At 39.8% G+C, this 23,624-nt stretch overlaps 1 protein-coding gene across 1 annotated transcript; it reads right to left on the bottom strand.

The window, feature by feature from the left end:
- Positions 1-351: 351 nt before the first annotated feature.
- On the bottom strand, positions 352-23,554 carry DDX43 (DEAD-box helicase 43). Its single transcript, XM_081857053.1, has 17 exons — positions 23,112-23,554; positions 21,191-21,246; positions 19,100-19,232; positions 18,595-18,744; positions 17,115-17,196; positions 16,220-16,376; positions 16,013-16,131; positions 14,552-14,662; positions 13,232-13,373; positions 11,744-11,844; positions 10,743-10,830; positions 9,014-9,141; positions 6,617-6,726; positions 5,844-5,982; positions 4,995-5,082; positions 1,580-1,709; positions 352-1,146 (listed from the first exon to the last, which is right to left on the bottom strand). The coding sequence occupies exons 1-16, from the start codon at positions 23,422-23,424 to the stop codon at positions 1,596-1,598; spliced, it is 2,031 nt and encodes a 676-aa protein (XP_081713179.1). The 5' UTR covers positions 23,425-23,554; the 3' UTR covers positions 352-1,146; positions 1,580-1,595.
- Between the last annotated feature and the right edge of the window lie 70 nt (positions 23,555-23,624).

Below are 23,624 nucleotides of genomic sequence, written 5' to 3'. Positions count from 1 at the left end.
AGAACTGATTTGGCAAGGAGATTGGGACATTTCCCCGGCTGGGTGCATATCTTCCTGTGGGAACAAGTTACATGCAATTATGGGGGAGAAAGAGAATGTTTAATTAGGGGCACTTTTGGAGTGTGTGTTTGCCCTCCTGCAAATGACCAGCTTTTTTGTGCGCATAGGTATACAACAGTATTGCTAAATGTAGACCATATTTTGTTGCACAGACTTCCCCAGGATCCATTTGATATATAAATAGGAAATGGCTAATCCTAATCTCTCTTCTATTTCTTGTTCATATTAGAAAATTATATTCAAGTGCAACAAAACTAGAAACTAGAAACTGAATAATCCTCACACAGCACATGAAGGTGAAGTGCTTTAGTCATTGAAACAAATTATGATACAATGTTTGACTCACAATCTTATAGCAAGGCAGATTAATACCGTTTCGCAGGTTCTGAAACATGCTATATGAAAATGATACATGTTTAAAAAGCTTTTATTTAGCAAGAATAAACATAACAACTATAGATCCATGAAAACACTAATCCTTTATTCTCTTAAAACTAGTCTTTTTGTGCAAGTAAAGGGAAGATTCTGGAAGCCAAATGTTAATGCATAAAGTTCTCATAAAATTACAGTATTCTACCATTGCCATTTATAGACCCACTATTAATCTACAGGTGGGACTCGCTAGGCATGCAAATATGTCAATACACTACATCTTACCAATAAAAAAGATGCAGTACACAGAACCCACAGAATCAGGCTAATTTTAAATTTAAGATGGAGAGGGGAAGATCTGTTTGCCTCATTGTTACTTTTCCTTGTAAATAAGAACTTTTATCAACATTATTCTATGAAGTGCAGTTCTTCCATCTAACAAAACTACTATAAGCTACAAAACAAGAATGAACTTAAGTATTGTTATTACTCTCAACCAAAATGTATCAAAACTGAAACTTAACAAAATAATCCACCAGCTTTACTACAGCACTGCATTAGAATACATTACAGTGAATAGATAGAATTTGAAAATAATTACAAGTCAGCATAATTTCCAGTATTTCTGAACTCCATTGATCAAGATGTTGGTACTCATAAGCAGACAAAAACTTCAGTGTTGACAATTACTGCTTTATGTACAAGGTTTCCTCCCTGAAGATGAGAAGATGTAATCAATGTACCATAAGCCAATAAAACCCCATTAGATGTTAGATTAAGGCCATTATTCTCAAACTACTTCAAAGAAGTCCTATTATTATTAGTATCCATAGAGCTGCATGATTTAAAATCCCTAGGCACTAGCCAGACCCAGACTAGACCAACCAACTTCAGTATGATTACTATTATGTATATTTAGAGCAGGCTTTGCTCAGAAGACTGCTATATATCTCATGACAGCTATATAAAAAAGTATTGTTTCAATTTTCTAATAAGCATATTTTTCAAATCTGGAAATGCACATTCCTGTAAATGGTGCAATTTCAAGACAACCAGATTTTTAAAAGTTATGTTTTAAGCGTGCATAAAGCTTGAGCAATACTACATTCTACTTAAAATTATTGCTAACATTTCAGTAGGCACTCACTGTGTTCAAGTATGGATTAAAAACCTCTTCGAGATCTCCCACGAGACCTCCCCGTATCTTTCTCCATTTCTTTTTTCAACTGAAACTGCTTGTATCTTTCAGCCATTGAAATAAGTTCTTCGGGAATTACCTGATAATTAGAAAATCATGGCAACAATACTTTCATACTGCTGACATCAATATTTATTGTTCCATGAATTAAATATTTTATCTAAGTACACTGAAAAAGGCTAATATTCCTTCTTTGTATCATATCAAATTAGATTTCCCCCTTCTGTAAGTTTTTTGATAACTGTTAAATACACAGTATTGGTTTAAGAACAGTCTGGATTAAGAATGATTCGGTTTACAAACTCCACAAAATTGGAAGTAGTGTCCTGATTTGAGAACTTTTTTAAAAAGGTAAAGGACCCCTGACAGTTAAGTCCAGTCGCGAACGACTCTGGGGTTGTGGCGCTCATCTAGCTTTACTGGCTGAGGGAGCCAGCATTGGTCCACAGACAGTTTTTCTGGGTCATGTGGCCAGCATAACTGAGCCGCTTTTAGCAAAACCAGAGCAGCACACAGAAACGCCGTTTACCTTCCCACCGGAGCGGTACCTATTTATCTACTTGCACTTTATTGGCGTGCTTTTGAATTGCAAGGTTGGCAGGAGTTGGGACCGAACAACGGGAGCTCACCCCGTCGCGGGGATTCGAACTGCCTACCTTCCGATCGGCAAGCTCTAGGCTCAGTGGTTTAGACCACAGTGCCACCCGACCGACTTTACCTCGGTCTAAAAATGGAATCTGAATGGTGAAAGGGCACTGTGGGCGGGAGGCCTCATTAGGGAAAGCGCACCTCGGTTTAAGAATGGTTTTGGTTTAAAAGTGGACTTCCAGAACAGATTAAATTCGTAAACCAAGATCCCACTGTACTGGGATATTATTACAGCAAGTGTAATGCTTAATAGGTCTTTTAGAGTAGTTTCCCGTTTAGTTTGCACTTCATTAAACTCTGGTATGTTGGCAGGTAATATCTGTTTTGCATAAAGTCTACCCATCACTGCAAATTGCTTGGAATGCATCACATTTCCCCCATTCAAGCTCTTACTGATGAGAAAGGTACAAAGCACAAACTTTTGCTATGCAAAGTACTTTAGAAAGTTAGTTTAAATTACCAGAGACCAAAGTGGTGGATGTCATCTTATAAGAGCCATTCCTTTCACATTCACAATACAAAGACATGCACCCAGACATTAAGTATGCATTAATTTTTTTTTACAAGATACTACCATTACATCCAGAAATAAATATATTCAAATTCACAATCTGTATTATTAGAACTTAAACTACCCTTATTTATTATCTCTTGATTCCAGCTGAAGTCAGTTGTTTTTCCATACCATTCTAGCAAAAGGAAGAACAAAGAAACAGTGGGGTCACTCAGAGGAGGAGATGGTGAAATGCAAACAGGGGACACAGAAAGGGCTGAAATCCTCAATGCCTTCTTTCCTCAGTCTTCTCCGATAAAGAAAACAATGCCTGACCTGAAGAATTTGGAGCAAATGATTCAGCAGAGGAAACACAGCCCAGAATAACTAAGGAGATAGTACAAGAATACTTGGCTAGTTTAGATGTATTCAAGTCTCCAGGGCCAGATGAACTGCATCCAAGAGTATTAAAAGAACTGGCAGATGCGATCTCAGAACCACTGGCAGTCATCTTTGAGAATTCCTGGTAAACAGGCGAAGTCCCGGCAGACTGGAGGAGGGCAAATGTTGTCCCTATTTTCAAAAAGGGGAAAAGAGAGGACCCAAATAATTACCGCCCAGTCAGTCTGACATCAATACCAGGGAAGATTCTGGAGCAGATCATTAAGCAAACAGTCTGTGAGCACCTAGAAAGGAATGCTGTGATCACCAATAGTCAGCATGGATTTCTGAAAAATAAGTCATGTCAGACTAACCTGATCTCGTTTTTTGACAGAATTACAAGCCTGGTAGATGAAGGGAACGCAGTGGATGTAGCCTACCTTGATTTCAGCAAGGCATTCGACAAGGTGCCCCATGATATTCTTGTAAAGAAGCTAGTAAAATGCGGTCTTGACTATGCTACCACTCAGTGGATTTGTAACTGGCTGACTGACCGAACCCAAAGGGCGCTCATCAATGGTTCCTCTTCATCCTGGAGAAGAGTGACTAGTGGTGTGCCACAGGGTTCTGTCTTGGGCCTGGTCTTATTCAACATCTTTATCAACAACTTGGATGATGGACTCAAGGGCATCCTGATCAAATTTGCAGATGACACCAAACTGGGAGGGGTGGCTAACACCCCAGAGGACAGGATCACACTTCAAAACGACCGTGACAGATTAAAGAACTGGGCCAAAACAAACAAGATGAACTTTAACAGGGAGAAATGTAAAGTATTGCACTTGGGCAAAAAAAATGAGAGGCACAAATACAAGATGGGTGACACCTGGCTTGAGAGCAGTACATGTGAAAAGGATCTAGGAGTTTTGGTTGACCACAAACTTGACATGAGCCAACAGTGTGACGCAGCAGCTAAAAAAGCCAATGCAATTCTGGGCTGCATCAATAGGAGTATAGTATCTAGATCAAGGGAAGTAATAGTGCCACTGGTCAGACCTCACCTGGAGTACTGTGTCCAGTTCTGGGCACCACAGTTCAAGAAGGACACTGACAAACTGGAACGTGTCCAGAGGAGGGCAACCAAAATGGTCAAAGGCCTGGAAACGATGCCTTATGAGGAACGGCTAAGGGAGCTGGGCATGTTTAGCCTGGAGAAGAGGAGGTTAAGGGGTGATATGATAGCCATGTTCAAATATATAAAAGGATGTCATATAGAGGAGGGAGAAAGGTTGTTTTCTGCTGCTCCAGAGAAGCGGACACGGAGCAATGGATCCAAACTACAAGAAAGAAGATTACACCTAAACATTAGGAAAAACTTCCTGACAGTAAGAGCTGTTCGACAGTGGAATTTGCCGCCAAGGAGTGTGGTGGAGTCTCCTCCTTTGGAGGTCTTTAAGCAGAGGCTTGACAACCATATGTCAGGAGTGCTCTGATGGTGTTTCCTGCTTGGCAGGGGGTTGGACTCGATGGCCCTCGATGGCTCTTCCAACTCTATGATTCTATGATTCATACCTGTTTTTTATGTTTGAATTGTTTCCATAAACCAGCTTGTTAACAGTGACTTTTCTAGTTTGTTTGTTGTTGTTTTTTTTGCATTGTAAACCACTTGAGGCTATATGCATGAAGACTTGGTACAAATCTTAAACAGCAAGTAAATATTAAGAATAAAGTTTCAATACCTTAAAAACATGTTCTTATTAAAGAGCTTTTGAGACATACCTCGAGTCTGGGGGGAAAGTCAGGGAGAGGGCTAATTGCTAGTGTGGGTATGATAAACACTACCTGGTTTCCTCTTTCCAAAATGTCAATCAATTCAGATGCATTCCGCCAGTCATTCCTAGTCACAAGGGTTACAGCTTCCCCTGTGCGGCTAAAAAAAAAAAAAAAGCAAGCACAAAACTGTCAAGATAGCCAGCTCAAATAAAATCAGTTCAGTGTTTTCTTTTATTGAGTTGTGCTGAGGAGTAATAGTCGAAATACCCTGTTGCAACTCTTAGGCTGAAGTACTAGTGAGCAGCTTAAACCTCATTTCTTCTTCTTTGAAGTAGAATGTCAACTTGATTCTCAGCAAGAAAGCTGGTTTCTAATTGTTTTTGGATGTCCCCAAATGAGGAATAACAACAACAACAATTTATTATTTATACCCCACCCATCTGGCTGGGTTTCCCCAGCCACTCTGGGTGGCTTCCAACAAAATATTAAAATACAATAGTTTGTTAAACATTAAAAGCTCCCCTAAACAGGGCTGCCTGTCTATGTAAAATGTGCTGGAGAAAACACTGGTGTTCCTCTAAGAAGTAACAGTGGCACATTCCAGATATCCAATTCACTATACAGTGGTGCCTCGCAAGACGAATGCCTCGCAAGACAAAAAACTCGCTAGATGAAAGAGTTTTCCGTTTTTTGAGGTGCTTGGCAAGACGAATTTCCCTATGGGCTTGCTTCGCAAGATGAAACGTCTTGCGAGTTCTTGCGAGTTTTTTCCCTCCCCCCCTTTTTCTAAGCCGCTAATAGCGCTAAGCCGCTAATAACCGTGCTTCGCAAGACGAAAAAACCGCAAGACGAAGAGACTCGCGGAACGAATTAATTTCGTCTTGCGAGGCACCACTGTATATAGAGTATTCCACTTACCCTGCACGTCCAGTACGGCCTACTCTATGAACATACTCTTCAATGTTGCGAGGGAAGTCAAAATTAAAGACATGAGTGATATCATGCACATCAAGTCCACGGGAGGCCAAGTCAGTTGCTATCAGTATGCGAACTCTGCCTAGAACAAGCACAGTGAGACATATATACCTCACAAAAGGCATAAATTGGGATCTGACAAGAGTTTTTAACTAGGTAGAGAAATCAACAACTTTTTATTTTATATTTGAACTCACACTGCACGTACATAAGGCTGGACATTTATTTTGGAAATGCCATTTTTTCCTCTTTGTATTAGTTTACAATATTATACAAAACAAAAACACAATATGTAAACATCCCAAATTTCCCCAAGGTTAGGGCAATATTCACAACCTTATAGTAAATGCACCTTAATAATAAAGATAGCCTTGTTTTTCAAAAAAATATTTTAAGGTAGTCAGAAAACATTTCACTGGCTGTTTCTCTGTTATCCTTATAGATGGATGGTTGGATTGCAGCAATGGTAAACCTTTTCAATGGCCACATTTGCATGTAGCAATAAGTCACACAACAACTTGCCATAGTTTTATGCTGCTTTTGTGATGTATTTGTTGTAACCTGCCCTGAGACTTAATGTGCAAACACAGCCGGAAAGGCTTTAGGTTTTTTTAAAAAAATCATTGCTGAGTGGTACTGCATCTTCTTCCGCAAATATGTTATGACTGGTTGCTTAGTGTTATGCTACAACTGATTCTAATCAATTACAAGTTTACCTTTCTTGAAGTCGTCTAAAGCCTGTTCACGATCACATTGTTCTCTATTGCCATGTAAGGACTGGACAGGAATTCCCTGAAGACCAAAATCACTTGATAGGTCATCGGCACTAAACAGAAAAGTTAAAAACTAAAAAAACACATAGGATTGCTTGGTTCATACATTTGGAGATACAATTGCATGTACTTAAAATAAGTAGTCTAAACCCTATGTCAGGTACTCTGTTCCTTCCACATGTTCAAGGAAACTCATTTAATGTCCTATTGCTAAAGGATTCATGATCAGCGAGTAAACATTGTATGCATTTACCAGACTTCCTTATAGAAAAAAGAGAAAGAAATCACCAGCGTAGAGATGTGGTTTCCCAAAAATGCACTTATGAGGTAGATGCAAATATTCTCACTTCACAGACAGGGAACTAATGCAGAGATGAAGGGTTGAAAAGTCACTTAAGAACTCTATGGATGAAGTGGAGTAGAATTCTGATTTCAGCAACTAAAGAAAATGTTGTGTCTAGATTAAATCCACTGTAATAGAATATATGCAAAAATTATGGAATTCTTTCTGTTGCAAATGTTAAATTTCAGCAATAGCATATGAAATAGAATACCTAACACACCCTTTACATCTTATATCACTAGTTATCAAGTTGTAAACAGTTTTCTTTGACTAGTAGCACCACCCTATGTGTGCTTATTTCCAAGAATTGTACTGCTAGCCCCATTATGGAACTTGAGTCAATCAAAAAGAGTTTGAAGAAAAAGTGTCCTATTGAGATTATATGCTGAAACTATTCTTTTTTATATTTGAAAATAGATGAGAACCAGCATTTCCTGACATTTCTTTGCTATCGGGAGAATTTGAATTCTCAGAAGTTAAGCTGCTCTATTTAGACTAGGTAAGGAATTACAGTACAGTACAAAGAAAAGTCATGGGTTGGATCCACACTAACGCATGTTAAGAGTAGAACCCTTGAAATTAATGGAACTTTCGAAAGCATGTCAAAAAGTGCAAGTAGATAAATAGGTACCGCTCCGGCAGGAAGGTAAACGGCGTTTCCGTGTGCTGCTCTGGTTCGGCAGAAGCGGCTTAGTCATGCTGGCCACATGACCCGGAAACTGTCTGTGGACAAACGCTGGGTCCCTTGGCCAGTAGTACCTTTACCTTTACCTAAGGTTAGTCATAACTTAGTCATACTTGAAATCTGGATCCAACCAAGAAGCGTGAAGCAATATAAGAGAAGTAAATTATTGAGGAGGTGGGGCAACTTGTATATTAGGGAAGACTAAATTTGGAGCTTTTTGGTTTGGAATAAAGGCGATTAAAGGAGGACATGATTGAGGTGTATAAAATGATGTATGGTGTAGAAGAAATGGCTATAGTTTCTTCTCCCTTTTCATATATTATAAGATCCCAGGCCATCCAATGAAACTGAACAGTGGGAGATTAGGGGGACAAAAAGTAGTACTTCTTCTCACATTGCATCTGGAATTTGCTACCAGAAGTGACTGGACAAATTCATGTCACCTCAAGCACATCTTTGGGGCCAAGACCTTTTGCAAGAAACCCATACTTTTTAGCTGTTTTGACATGCTGCATTTAGCTTTGAAAACATCTGGCTCTACTTCTGATTTTCTGGTCTGGGAGAGGAGACTATTTGTTTACCCAACCACTTTTTTGACATAGAGCGCACTGTTAAGTGGCATATAGCAGAGTCATATAAACAATATGACATTTTACATAACTTCTCTTATGGGTAACTCTTACACATCCTGGTAAACAAAAGTAACATATACTTTGATTAAATGCTGCTATGTGCAGCACCGTATCTTGATCATATAAGTATAAGGGGGGGGGGGAGTGAGGAGCTTGGGATAACCCTGCCTATTGATTCAATAAACTGAGTCAGTCTTTGGGTTGTTCCTCCCCCAGGCACGGCTTAAGATGGAACCAGCCTCCAAGAGGTCAAACAATGCCCTGCTGCTACTTCTTGAAAAGGGAATTAATCAGAGCACATCACCAAATATTAAGAGCTGAAAATAAATGTAGCTTACATTTTCTATCTAAAATTCTAAAGAATCTAAATTTAAAACCACATTTGGCTGAAGAAAGGCCATAACTGACTGGAAGAGCACATGCTTTTTATGCAAATGCCCAAACTTTAATCCCTAGTATTTCCGTTTCAACAGACGGACAAAAGGTGATGGGAGAAGACCTTTGCTGTAGGCCCTAGAGCTCAACTAACATAATACAGTAAGGTAATATTGGGCTAGCCGCTAGATGGACCAATGGCCTGACTCAATAATGAGGCACCTGTAAATCATATTTAATGGTTAATAGTGAATGACAAATGTAGGCAGTAAGCCAAATATTCCTGTTAGATTTCTTCTACATACGTAAGCTTCTTTCCCACAAAAATGATGACTTTATCTTCAGACTTCATAGTGTCAATGAAGTAACGTGTAAAAGCTCTTTTTTCTTCTTCTGGAATAATAACAATTTTCTGTTCCACTGTATTTACTGCCTAGAAAACCAAATTTAATCAAAGGAAACCTGAATGTGAATTTGAACCTTGTCAAAGTATCAATTAAGAATTGTACATACTTTGTTATAGCTAGGGATACAGAAAGAGTTCGAGATGGACATGTACAGTTGGAAGGGACCCTGTAGGTCATGTAGTCCAACCCCTTGCAATGCAGGAATCTCAACACAGAATCAAAGAATTTTCATGTTGGAAGACTATTCAGGTACTATGCATGGAGACTTTGAATGTGAGCTTTGACTAGAACTGGCTGTTGTGGCATGATTATTTGAAAATAAATCCCACCTAAATCATTGGGTGCTGTTCTTAACACCCACAACTCAGTACAGTTCTTAACACCCACAACTAAGAATCAAGTAACTCACTTTTAAAAAAACCAGAGCACTACTTTAGATTGCAAACCACAAACCAGAGAATCCAGATCCAATGCCTTCTGTGGGTCTTATTAGTCTCCGATTCAAATACTCTCCCCTTTAAATGACTGGGCAAGAGTTAGGCACACAACCCTCTTGCTAAGGCTGTTTTCCCCTAGGAAGAATCCTGAATTCCATGGTGAAGCCTTGGAGAGATGTTGGACTTCCCAAGGTAAATTAGCATCTCTACAAAGCTGCATGAGTCACACAGAGCAGGGAACCCTGAAGCATTTTGTGTAACCTTGGTGATCCAGATATAGAAAAAACACTATGAGGGTGGAGGAAGCACTTCAATGTGACTAACAGGTCTGGCTTGTAATCAGGAGCAATGATTCTACGAGAGCTCTCCAATTCCAGTGTTTTGTGGAAGGCAGATCAGTTAATTTTGCAGGGGTCATGGTAAATTAGCCATCTTATTTGGGATTATGCACATTGCATTTTGGGTATAAATGGATATGCCTAAAACCCAACATGCACAATCCCAAATAACATGGATGATTTTACCGTGACTTCTGCCTCAAAACTGAGAAATTGACCAGTTTCAGCTCACAAGCATTGGATTTTAGACATACACACTTTGTTGAAATGTTGTATCCATACATAGATGTCTGAAGGTCTCAAAGTCTTACCCAGGTCTACCCTGTGGGCAGGAATGGGCAATACTGCTCTTATTCTGTGCATGAGAAAGAGGAAGCTTAAATAATTTCTCTTCAGGGGAGAACAGAGATGGGGCCACAGAGCCTTTCAGCTCACCGGAACGTTTGGCTCCTCCTCTCCTTGAAATCTTTCCATTCCAGCTGCTTATTAAAAGAATTATGAACTAAAACAGTGTTTTTCCTCTTTCCTCCCATTCCCTTTTCCATCATGTTTTTAGACTGCAAAGAATAAGGGCTGGGACATTTGCAAGCCATTCTGGCAGTCTTTTAGGCTGAAGAATGTGATAACATTGTTTTAAAGAAAAAAATGTTGCAATCTGTAACTTCTCGCATTATTAAGATTTCCATTTTATAATTTTCATTTTAGCCTGGGATATTATTAGATTTTGAGTTGCTATATCTTTTTTAAATATAGCCTAGTTCACACACAAATCAAGACTAGACATTGTCCAGTTTATACAGTCTCATTAAAAACAACACAGGAGTAATAAGCCCAAAACAGAAAACAACTCACCGCTAGATCAAGAGTACCAACATACACAATCATAGGATCTTTCAAATATGATTTTGCAAGACGGCGGACACCATCTGGCCATGTAGCACTGGTAGGAATGAAAAGGAAAGTCATTTTGTATTTCAACTCTATTACTGTCCTGCATTCTCAGGTTTCCATCCTAAATACAAACAAGGCAGTTGCAAATAGTTTGCTACTATGAACAACAACAAAATAAAGAATTCAGTTACCCAAGAATAAAGTTTCTCTATAGAAAGGTGTTGATTTAATTCCAGAATGGGGAACCTTTTTGCTTCCATGGGCCAGATCCTTATCAGGACTGACCTTGTGGGGCAAATTTGACAGGTGGGTTGGGCCACTTAACTGTCAATCACATTATACCTTTATGATTCCACACAACTGACAGGTGAATTATCCTGTCCACCTGTCAAAATCCCTTTCACACGAGACTGATGGGTGCTTGACAACTGCTATATAGTACAAGTGGAGTTGCTAGCCCTACACTTGGCACTTTGGAAAGTGCTGAGCACAGACAGGGCTGGCAAAGTGCTTCTTTCCTCCTAGGGCAGAGGAGAGTGGCCACATGGAGAAAGAACCCTGTGTTTTATAGGCTCCCCTTAGTTGTGGGTGCCTGAATTCTACCAGTCCGCTGGATTCATGAAAGTTTCCATGTGGTGTAATAGTTAGAGTGCTGGAAGATGACATGGGTTTGTATCCCCACTCAGTCATGAAGCTTACTGGGTGACCTTGCAGTCACACACTCTCCACCTATCCTACTTCACAGGCTTGCTGCGAGGATTAAATGTGGAGAAACACGTACACCACCTTGAGCTACATGGAGGAAAAGGTAGTATGCAAATGTAATAAAACAATATTTCACACTTACCTTTCTCCCCAAGGTCATTATAATAAATTGCATAAAACAACTTTGGGATGTAGCATCCAGATACCATATTTTCCATTAAAACACATCTTCAGATGAAGCCATGAACCACACATACCTGGTCATAACCGTTTGCCTATCAGGGCGGATGTCTAATAAAATCTTCATTATTTGAGGCTCAAAACCCATATCTAGCATTCTATCAGCTTCATCCAACACCTGTGAAACACAATAGTTATAAACTGTTGGCTTTCTGAAACTCCATGCCAAAACCACTAAATTTCTAAACTATTATCTGCAGAGCATGTACAAGTTCATTTTACATGTATACTCTCATCACTATGTCCTTTGGCTTTCCCAACACAATACCTCTATTTTGACTCAAAATCTACCTAACTCCTTTCTGGGACTGTTGTACAAGAGATAACATAGATTAAATAGGTATCCCTAAGGAAGTTTCCGGTTGCACTGTGAATAATGCAGAATTAGACATAGTAACGCTATAGATGAACTAAAAGAAGTGCTTGGGAGACATACTTATTTTAAAAGATAATGTTGCATGCTTACCATGTAACCAAGGCTGTGAGCCAAAACTGTGCCCTTGGGTACCCATTTACACAACCGTTTTCCAAATTCCCCTCCCTTCTCACCTCCCCATATATGCAATAACTTTCTGCTCATGCACCAATGGATGGTTATGGTAGATCCTGTTGAAGGACACCTAAAGGAACAATTATGTGATTACTTAACAAAAGTTGATGTTCAAAGACACCTTCCAATTGAAAATCACCTGATCTGAAAAACATTCATTTGTATTAAATAAAAGGACCTTTATACCATCTGTTCATATTGTGACTAAAATATTACCAGACATTCTGAATTCTTCTTTAGCATTACTACTAGCCCTGTCCTTCTATTTTTTTAACACCCCTCTTCATTATATCCATAGTAAAAGGGAAAGGGGAAAGGACCCCTGAACAGTTAAGTCCAGTCAAATGCGACTATGGGTTCATGGCCTCATCTTGCTTTTCACGCTGATGGAGCTGGCATTTCTCTGCAGACAGCTTTCTGGGTCAAGTGGCCAACATGACTTAACTACTTCTGGTGGAACGGAACACCATGATGAGTGCCAGAGTGCATGGAAATACTGCTTACCTTCCCGCTGCAGCTGTACCTATTTATCTACTTGCACTGCTATGCTTTCAAACTGCTAGGTTGGCAGAAGCTGGGATAGAGCAACGGGAGCTCACCCTGTCACGCGGCTTTGAATCACTGACCTTCCGATCGGGAAGCCCAAGAGGCTCAGGGTTTAGACCACAGGTTTATAAGCAAAAGTTGCGTGGCCATCTCCCATGGGTGCTTTAGTTGAAACTCCTGCATTGCAGGGGGTTGGACTAGATGACCATTGGAGTCCCTCTTTCAACTCTACAATTCTATTATCTTGGCCACTTGCCACGCAATGTTAACTGTTGGAGGTATGACAGTGATTAGCAGGAACAGAATGGAGTATTCTGGAAGAAAACATGAAAGTTCCCTATTGCAATATTTTCTTGCAGGTTATACTTGCACATTACTCCCAATTTAATACAACATTTTGACTACTTGCCAGGTATGTAATGCTCCTCAGATTTATGAAGTTGTTCATTTGGAGGTCATTCAATCTACCTGGCGTAGCTATAACAATGTCCACACCTTTGGTAACCACGCTGATCTGCCCCTTCCGGTCTCCGCCACCATATATGCAAATGCTAGAGAGAGTTTATCCAATATTTAGCTGTTTTAAATTAAAACTATATGGTCATGCTACTGTGCATTTTAAATTTTTACACTGAACACAGGTTACATTAAATACCCTGCATGATTTATTTTTTCATGTAAATTTGGCTGCAGTCCAAATCCTCTTTGTGCTGGACTGCAGAGTTGGCTTAGGCAGAGGAACACCCTGTGCAGTCTGATGCCATCATTCCGCTGGTGCAGAGTTCCCTGATGTGCCTGCTGAATGCGAGGCTGAACAAAGTACTGCCAGGGGGATTCTCATCTGCCAAGTTTGTACAACAGAAAAAGAGTGTTCCGGGGGAGGGGCTGGTCTTCTGGATCCCAACCTGGATCCCTGTGCTCTCATTTCACAACACTGAGCCTCACTACTGCACCAGGTCCAGGCTGGCACAGTGATTTGCCTGCCCTCCCACTTTCCACCCCAACCACGGAGAGGAACAGGATTGGAGATGCAGCAGTGGTTCCACTGCAGTATTATTTCTTGCCATGGCCTGGCCAGGGTTTTGACTGTCTCACAAGCAGATTGTGGGGTAGGGGAGGCAGGGCAGAGTTGCCTGTCTGTCTTTCTGATGCTGAGTTTCACTTCTGCTTACTGAGAGGGAAAGGTCAGGGAACCCAGTGCAGATGGGTGAAGCAGCAGGAGTACTGGATTGGCTCCACTGCTGCACATGCACCAGGCCTTTTGATCCTCTTGGTAAGTGGCAGCTGTCCTCTTGATTACTGTGGGATTGCCCTGTTTTAGTAACAGGAATAATATTTGAACAACTCTTTAGAAATGCTGATAAAGTTGTTTAAATATACGTCGTTATTGAACTAGAATGTTGATGTTTCTCCTAAACATCTGGAGGGACTTAAGAATGCTTATTTTAATCAGATGTAGGAATGAAAAGTTTTAAACATGATCATAAGAAAGCTAGAAGGTGGCAGTTGAAGACTGTAAAATTTCTAGATAGAAATTATAATCTCTACTGCAGTCCATACAGTATTTGGCATACTATCGGGAATTTGTAGATGTTAAATACTAATAAATCCATCAAAAGACTGTAAACATAAAAATACTACTTGAAGTGTTTCACAGTGGCGTCTTTCAGAGATATTGTGACACATTGCAGTACCACTGCCAAAGTAATGAAGATGATGTAAATATTACCTTTTAATTCCTTTATAGGAATATTTTGAGCACTCTGCCTCAACTTGAAGAGCCAGTTCTCGAGTGGGAGTGAGAACCAACATACCTGGTCCACCACGTTTTTCTCTAGGTCTGTAAGAAAATCCAACCTTGCTTAGATAGCAGTTATACATAAAAAATACAAAAGGCAATATTTTAAGAAGAGAACAGAGGAAAACCTAGCAGACAGGCTAACTATGCTGTTTGGCTTCCATACAAGTATCATTTAACTTTGGTTAAAATTAATTAAGCCCACATTTCAAAGCATAATTACCTGGAAGTAAGTTCAAAAGCACACATCACTTACAAAAACACTTTTATGACATTAGCTGCCTAAATACTATGGCAATGCAAACCAAGTAACTTGGTTTCATGGGAGTAGGAAGAATGGATATTTGTGCATCACGATGCCCAGGTGCTTGGGAAAGAATAAAGATAAAAGGCAGGGCTGCTGGGTTAAGCTGTAACTTTAAAGCTAAAGGGACCCCTGACCATTAGGTCCAGTCATGGCCGACTCTGGGGTTGCAGCGCTCATCTCACTTTATTGGCCGAGAGAGCCGGCGTACAGCTTCTGGGTCATGTGGCCAGCATGACTAAGCCGCTTCTGGAGAACCAGAGCAGCACACGGAAACGCCGTTTACCTTCCTGCCAGAGTAGTACCTATTTATCTACTTGCACTTTGACGTGCTTTCGAACTGCTAGGTTGGCAGGAGCAGGGACCGAGCAACGGGAGCTCACCCTGTCGTGGCGATTCGAACCCTCGACCTTCTGATTGGCAAGTCCTAGGCTCTGTGGTTTAACCCACAGCGCCACCAGCGTCCCTTAAGCTGTAACTTAGGGAGGTGTAAAATAACCTAGACTGGTTAGCACCTGCTAACTTGGCATCCCTGAGAGAAATGTACACATCACTGGGACTCCATAGCCATAGCATCATGGTGGCTATCATGTAAATATAGATAGTAATTCATAGCTGGGATTATGAGGTTGGAGAGTTTGCTTTTTATATCCCATCTGAAATGTTCCATCTCTTAAGGAAATCACAGAGCTGCAGTCCGCCTCCCAATGTTGACAGAAGCCTGCTTTGAGAATTAAGGGGTAAAGCAGGGGTGGGATGTCTTCCTGTGTAGAGCACAACAATGTTTATATTGACTTGTTTATGATAGCATTGATTTAAAAAAATAACAGCAACCTTAACTGTTGCAAACTCTATAAGCATTAAAAAGAATACATTGCTGAATCTCTTTCCAGTTTATGGACTACTGTATGTATGCAAGAGAAAAGAATGGCAACTGACAGTGCAACAGGGCTGGATGGCAAAAAGCATGACAGTAGTTCCACACACAGCTCTTGTGACCAAGATTGTGTTAAATCTTATTAACTTGATTAACAAAAACAACCCACCAGGCACAGAATAAATCAAATCTTATTCCAGTTACTTCTTACATTGGCTGCAAATCCAAGTGAATGAACCCAGGCATTAGATAAGCCAACGTCTTTCCAGTACCAGTCTGCGCTATTCCAATGAGATCAAATCCTTGAAGTATTATTGGCCAAGCCTGTGACTAAAATAAACAGTATATTATTACATAGGGCCTACTATTTAAACAGCACAGTTTCTACACTATTCAGAAATAAAGAAAACTAAAATACCTGAATTGGGGTAGGCTTTTGAAAGCCAACTTTCTTTATATTTGCCATAATGTCAGGATAATGCATAAAAGCATCTTCAAATATACAAATAGGATTGGGAATGTGACGCTTTTCATTATCTTTCAGGTCATCACATGTGATATTATTATTTTCTTTTCTATAAAAGACAACATAAAGAGATAATATTATACTGATAGCAGACAAAATGGTTTATTTATCAATTCCAGACAAAGTACTAAATATCTAGAGCAAAAAATTATGTAGTTTTGACTTTGTTATCATTTCCATAATTAGCTTATGTGAACAACTAGATAAAAGTTGCTTAACATTATTATGCACTAAACATAATCAAAGCCAGTGGTAGAGGCTGTTATTAAAAACAAAACATGACCTTTGCCAACAGAAGCTATGATGACAACTAAGTCCCACTGCATGCAAGGAGTTTTATGATTTAGTGCAAATCATAAACATGATTAAAGAATAATTAAGGTTCCTTCAAACTATTACATAATAGAAAGCCAGGGTTTGTAGTGAATGTACACTTGTCCAAGAGCTGCAATCAAACCAGGCTCTCTGATTATAGATGCATGTTTCATTCATGTAAGACATTTTAAAGTGCATACCTCTGGAAATGTTCTATGGCTGATGGCATCAGCTTTCAAACCTTACAAGCTATTCAATGAGCTTATGCGTTTCAATCCTAACCCCCCCAAAAATGGCACGTAAGACCTATCCTGTGTGAAATATGCATCTAAACTCAGTATGTGTGTGCATCTAAACTCAGTATTACCTACTACTTTGCAGACATTGCCTTCACCTTCTTAAAACTATAATCCATTTAAAAATCAACCCAACTTTCCAATAGGCCATACAACCTTTCAATTTAAATTATTACCTCCACCTATCAGCTTCTTCTTGTGACATTGAAGCAACCTTTAGAGATTCTTTGTAAAAACATTTTTCAATTGGAGGCAAATCTAATAAAATTAAAGGGAAAATGGGTTATTTTAAAAAGTAACTTCTCAAACTACTAAGAATAGAAAAGAACACCATCTTCATTAAAAACAACAACCCTGAACTCTATTCCCATGCCAGCCTATTCCTCATTTTTACAGGTAGTTCTATTGAGCAGACACACAATTCAACATGGCTTGCAAAGAAATGCCGATAACAAACTACACCAAATACAGTGGTGCCCCGCAAGACGAATGCCTCGCAAGACGGAAAACCCACTAGACGAAAGGGTTTTCCGTTTTGGAGGCGCTTCGCAAAACGAATTTCCCTATGGGCTTGCTTCGCAAGACGAAATGTCTTGCGAGTTCCTGCGGGTTTTTTCCCCTTTCCCCCCCTTTTCCTAAGCCGCTAAGCCGCTTATCAGCTGATCTGCTAAAAGCCGCTAATCCGCTAATAGCGCTAATCCGCTAAGCTGTCAATGGGCTTGCTTCGCAAGACGAAAAAACCGCTATACAAAGAGCCTCACGGAACGGATTAATTTCGTCTTGCGAGGCACCACTGTATATTTATCACCCAAAGAAGGACTATCAATAAGCCCTTGAACACTTTTCGTTTACTAGAAACCATAGCATGAGTATGGAAATTCATTTTTCCATATTCATAAAGTTTCACTAGATTAAAAAATAAGAACACCCAACCACAAAAACAATTTTTGAGCTTTCTTTTTTAAAAGTTTGTACCACAGTCAGTACTGATATGTAATCTGAGATGTGGATGATGGGCAGTCTTGTATATCAAGATACTACTTCTTCCCAGCTTTGTATTCAAGGATTAATTTTTAAATCTCTACAGGCACAGCAAGACATTTTGAATTCAGTACCCTGGTTTCACTGTTACTTCTGAGTAACATGAGAACAGTACATCCGTCCAGGGTCTGCCTGAGTGACCAATCACATTAGTGTGAACGACTGGTATGCCCTATAGTGCTGTAGACTTGTCCATATATTATATGCCTAACTCTGTGGGTAAGTATGCCTATGGACCCTGGCACCCATGTTTTGTAGTGGCATTAAATTAGTGCATGAAGTGTGGTCAATATAGTATATTGTGTTAGCACAACCTTTTGTATCTAATTGAAAGCCTTTTTTTGTACCAAGGTGCTACCTCAGTGTGATATGACACTTAAAATACTGCACTAACACTATGGCCTTTACACCAAATCTTATCTGATTTTTGCGTTCAACCGTGACCACATACCAGGCAGTTTTTAATAAATATAACAAAATCAATAGATGATCAAATGTTCTCAGAATTTCTTAGAATTTTTTACATATCAAAGTAGATGATTTTCACAGCTAATAAAGCATTTATATTGAAGGATGACCACCTACAATTCCTTTAAAAAAATATGTTACACTAACCAGCCCACTTCATAGCTTCATATTTAGCTTTATTTTCTCGAAGGGAGGCCCAGTTAATGGATTGCTTTGGATTACTGTATCCTGACTTCAAAGCACCGGAATGACTTTCTTCATAACGAGTGGTTCCAAAATCTTGGTGTTTAAAGCCATCTGTTAAAACAAAATTAGGTTCTGATTTGGTTAAACATTTTCTATCAGATTATGCAGCTTAAATTAGTTCTTGGGAATTCAGATAAAAAGTTTAATTATGAACCACAGAACAGTTTCATTTCCCTGCAATCTAAAGACAAACTATGTGAACCAATACCATGTTTTATTTTTGGATGCATCACAAGGGCAGCTTTATGAACTCCTCTGGATATTCCTACACTCCCTACACTACTAGCTTTCAGTTTATAAATGTCTCTTCAACAGAGTGGATAATTCTAATCTGGGTTTTATACAAGCAGAGCAGTCTGCAGAGAAAGCTTAAATATAAAACACATATCAAGTTTTAAATTCTTACCTTTAACATACCTTTCTCCTGCGTTGCTTTGGCTGCACCTCTCAATAAGATCATCAATCATCATTTTGGCTTTTGTTTGCTTATCATTACCACCAAATATCTTTATTTCAGCTTCATAATTGCCCTTTACAACCTAAATGTAAGATTTTTTTTACTTAGTAGAAGAATCAGATATTAGATTCCTGCAATATACCGCTCTAAAATTGTCTTTCTGGGTACTAAAAAGTTATTTGAGAAGTACAAGTAAGATTTCCTAAACCACTTGGCTATCTTGCAGTCAGAAGCAATATATTAGGCTGAAAGTTTTCCATTTCTAAATATGCCTTGCTTCATTACAATGAGAAAAAGTAACATAATAGATAGGAGTTTAGTACCTTAGGCAGTTTCAAAGTTACAATAACTTTTATCAGAAAATTAAAGCAGTCTTCTCATATTTCGTCCATACATTCTAACAAGGTGTGGGGACAGCAGGATTGTCATTACTTCCCCCACCCTTTGTGCACCAGCTGGCACTAACCTCTGTGCAGTCAGCAAAAAGTGAGAACACTCTGCGGCCAGTTTACATATAGTACTAAATTATAGTGTCATATGAATGAATACACACACCCTACCACATGACTGGGATGACTTTGATGGCATTAAGTTTCAGTTTCTTCTCAGATCATCTTTACTTGTGAACCAAAGATTGCAGTTTATAACCAAGTCTGGTTTAGTTTAACAACCAACCTACAGAAACTATCACTTAATCTGAAGCTGCAATAACAATCCAAGATTAGGAGAAAGCAAAACTAAATGATGCCGAAGTCCAGTTCTGGCCACACAGGAAAGGAAGCAAGTTGGGGCTCACTCCAGCTTGTGCATATAGCACTAAACCACAGTTTAGTGTTATGTGTGAGCAATCTATATGTGGATAGGTAGTATGTGATTAGGAACCCTGGCACAACCAGATTTGTAATTACAAACATGTGCACACACCCACACACACCTGGATCCATGAAGAATCCACTCACTTCTTCCACAGAAGACAGGGCCAGAAGATATGACCATGCTCTCATTCAATGTATTAACTAGATTAACTAGAGTGTGCATAAAATATTAAAAAGGGTATATACCCAGGGAATATTTTATAACTCGTATTCAGCCCTTTCTTTAAAATCCAAACAATATAAGGTGAGAGTGTGCTAACGATTTGTCATCTCCTAAAATATTTTCAAATACTCTAGTAAAAAAGCTGTGAGTTGCATCCAAGTTCTACTCAAACTAGACCCACTGAAATTTATCTAAGTTAGCTATGCCCATTAATTTCAGTGGGTCTACTCCAAACATGAATAATATTGGATATAATTTTTGAATTGATATGAATAATGTATCCATCTACATTATGTTTGCTTTATTAATTTTTTCCTTACTAAATAATTTCAGTTGAAAAATCTTTAGCTGTAGGTAAAACTTCTAAGCTATTTATAGAGTATGTTAAATTAACAATTTTAATAATGTTTATTAATATATGTCTAACAAGCTGTCTGTGTAATTTGATTCAAAAGCAAGTCTCATTAAGTTTAGTGGGGCTTGCTCCCAGGGAAGCTGGTATAGAACTGTGGCCTAAATAAAAACAAAATAGATTTAGGACTCTGGTAAATTTTCCAGAAAATCTGCATCGTTGGCCAATAATCCCAGTGGTTTTCAGCAGAACCTTTGTTCTTCATTGGAAGTCACTCCTTACCCATCTGCTGGCACAATCCATGTGTTTTTGATGATGCTTACCAAATGTTACAGTAACATAATGTACAATCATAAATAGTACTGAGGTTTTACTTGTTTGGGGGAAATGCTTGGAGTTTAAAAACAGTATAGCAGCATCCCCCCCCCCAATTTAAGTTCAGTTAAGCACTACTAAACTGATTCAAGTACATAAAGTACTACACACTAGACATTTTCTCCCCAATTCCTTTGTTAATTGCTTCGTGATCACAAATATACACGACCCCACTCTTCGCAAAGAAAAGCAGTTATTTTGCAATGCAACAACCAGTCTTTTGAGTAAAGACTGGGTTTTTTTAAACAAACACTTAAAAAAAAATAGTGCCTCACCTGTATTTTACAACCTGATGATTCCTGAAGCTCTTTTATTTTACTTCCACTTCGACCTGTTGCAAAATTAAAATACATATGCAAAATTTGGCCACATTCCTATTTTAGCTAAATGTTTTTAAAAATAGAACAATGCATACTGCTACTGGCAAAATGCAAACATTATTTCTAGCACAAGTAAAGGAAACAAGGGCAAGAGTCTGAAGGCATCTAAAGAGGGTGCAAATTTTTACATAAAAACACTCAGAAGTAAAGCTGAGCAATTCTTAGGTTTTCCCTAGATGAACAATTCCTATCCCTATGTTAACTAATATTTTGTTGCAAAATGACACAACTTACGACATAAGAACACCAGTATAATAGTGATAGTATTTATGCAACTTTCACATATTTCAGTGAACACGCTTTTCCCTATGTACAAAGCTAAAAGATAAACTAAACCATTTAAAGAACACCAAAGTTTGTAAACATGATCATACAGTATTAGAGATTTGGGTGCAACTCAATTACAGAAAGGGATTTTTGCATGGGGCTAAAACAGATAGTCTTAAGAATCTGGAGGTCCCTTAGACTCTTTCTGTACCTTTGACCGCCTCCCTCTGTCAATCCTCTTTTGGGCCTTGATACATATGCATTTCCTAGGCTTACTGTTCCATGCCCACAATGAACAATGCTGCTGCTTTTTCTTTTTATTGGCCACCCAATTCACGAAAAGGAAAATATTAGGGCTGCACCATTTTGCACAGGGAATTGCAGGCATGAGTTTCCTTTCCATTTCTCTATCTCCAGTGACAGTTCATTCAGATTTGACATCACTTATGTTGCAAAAGTGCTAATTACTATAAAGTCAGTGCTCTTTCTCTTTTAAAGAGAAACTAAGTACACCATAGTAAAGGTAAAAGACCCCTGACAGTTCTTTTCAACACCATAAAGTTCTTATTTCTGGACATCCTTAACAGTGCAATCCTGTTCATGTCTACTCAGACTCAAGATCCACTGAGTCCAATACTTATTCTCAGGTAAGTAAGTATACATTTGCAGCCTTACAGTGCAAATCCAACAGTGGCTCTACTCAGAATTAAGTCCTACTGAATTTATGGGGCCTTTCTCCCAGGTAAGTGGGGTTAGGACTGTAGTCTTGATAACTTTTTAGCTAATAAATCTATCTTCCCTCCCTGGCCCTTTCCCCTGTTGTCATAGTGCACGAACATATAACTCCACCTCTGCACTAGCAGAAAAACACTGTACAAATGTAGCAAGCAAAAGGCATACACTCGTGAATTCACAGGGTGCTCTATTGAGTTGACCTTAAAAACAGCCCTGCGACGTTAGAGGGTGCTATTTATTTTCTGGGAGAGGAGCCTATTTGTTTACCCAGCCACTTTTTCTACATAGAGTGTGCACTGTTAAGTGGCATATAACCCAGTCTCATAAACAATGTGGTATTATACAATTTACTATCCAGGAGGCAGTCCAAATTCAACACGCTGTCTACCGCAATCAGCAAGGGAGTCAAGTCCAACACTGAACGACACGGGAGTCAGAAGCCTCTTAGGATTGTTCACAGCAAGGGAAGCCAGGGAAGCAAGAGCGCCCCCCCCCCGTTTGCGCTTTCGTGTATGTGTGTTTGTGTGTGTGTGTGTGTGTGTGTGTGTGTATATATATATATATATATATACACACACACACACATATATATAAGAGTGTGTGTGTGTATGTATATGTGTGTGTGTGTGTGTGTGTGTGTGTATATATATATATATATATATATATATATATAAAGCAAATATATATATATATATATATATATATATATATATATATATATATATATATAGTTTAGGGGAAGAGGGGACTTCTCTCCACCCGCCCCCCAAAAAGAGATCACTCCAAGTTCCCCCTCACGGACAGCCACCGCTACCTATGAGGGTGCCCACGAGGGAGTTATCCAGGTGGAAGCACAGCGGCGGCGACCCGGCACGCTCCCTGCCCGCCCCTCGGAAGGGGCCTCGGGCCCGGTACTCCAAGGGCCCCGACTGCCACGGCTCGCGGGAAGGCGCCGGCCGCGAACCCCATTTCCTCCCGCCACCGCCTCTTTCCTCCTCGTCGTCTTTGCCCGCGGAGCCACGTTTCCCACTAGCCCTCGCCGTCACCGGGCGCCACTCGGCCGGAGAGGATTTGGCGGGAGCTTGGCGGGCCTCGTCGTCCTCACTTTCCGCCTCCCAGTCGGACATGGCGGGAGAGGGGAGCCAACAGGGACGGTACTGCCGTGAGAGGAAGGGAAGGAGCCACCCGAGCAGCGGTTGTCAACGCCGCCCTCGCGCCACCAAACCGTCGCCTCGCCCCGCCTCTCCGCGTGCCCCAATAAACCGCCGGATTCAGGCGGCCGCTCGGATTGGCTGGAGCGCTTCTAAGTTCCTCGCGTGTGATTGGC

The sequence above is a fragment of the Podarcis erhardii genome, assembly GCF_964252035.2.
Source record: "Podarcis erhardii genome assembly, chromosome: 3".
NCBI classification, from domain to species: domain Eukaryota; kingdom Metazoa; phylum Chordata; class Lepidosauria; order Squamata; family Lacertidae; genus Podarcis; species Podarcis erhardii.
This window is presented reverse-complemented; position numbering and strand designations above follow the sequence as displayed.

What these genes read in the sequence shown, in the direction of transcription:
- DDX43 (XM_081857053.1), bottom strand. Translation starts at nt 23,424, where the DNA reads ATGTCCGACTGGGAGGCGGAAAGTGAGGACGACGAGGCCCGCCAAGCT. An exon ending in AAAAGCCTACCCCAATTCAG is followed by an intron (nt 16,132 to 16,219) that starts GTATTTTAGTTT and finishes TGTTTATTTTAG; the next exon opens with TCACAGGCTTGGCCAATAAT. An exon ending in CACTTGGATTTGCAGCCAAT is followed by an intron (nt 14,663 to 16,012) that starts GTAAGAAGTAAC and finishes ATTTTCTTACAG; the next exon opens with ACCTAGAGAAAAACGTGGTG.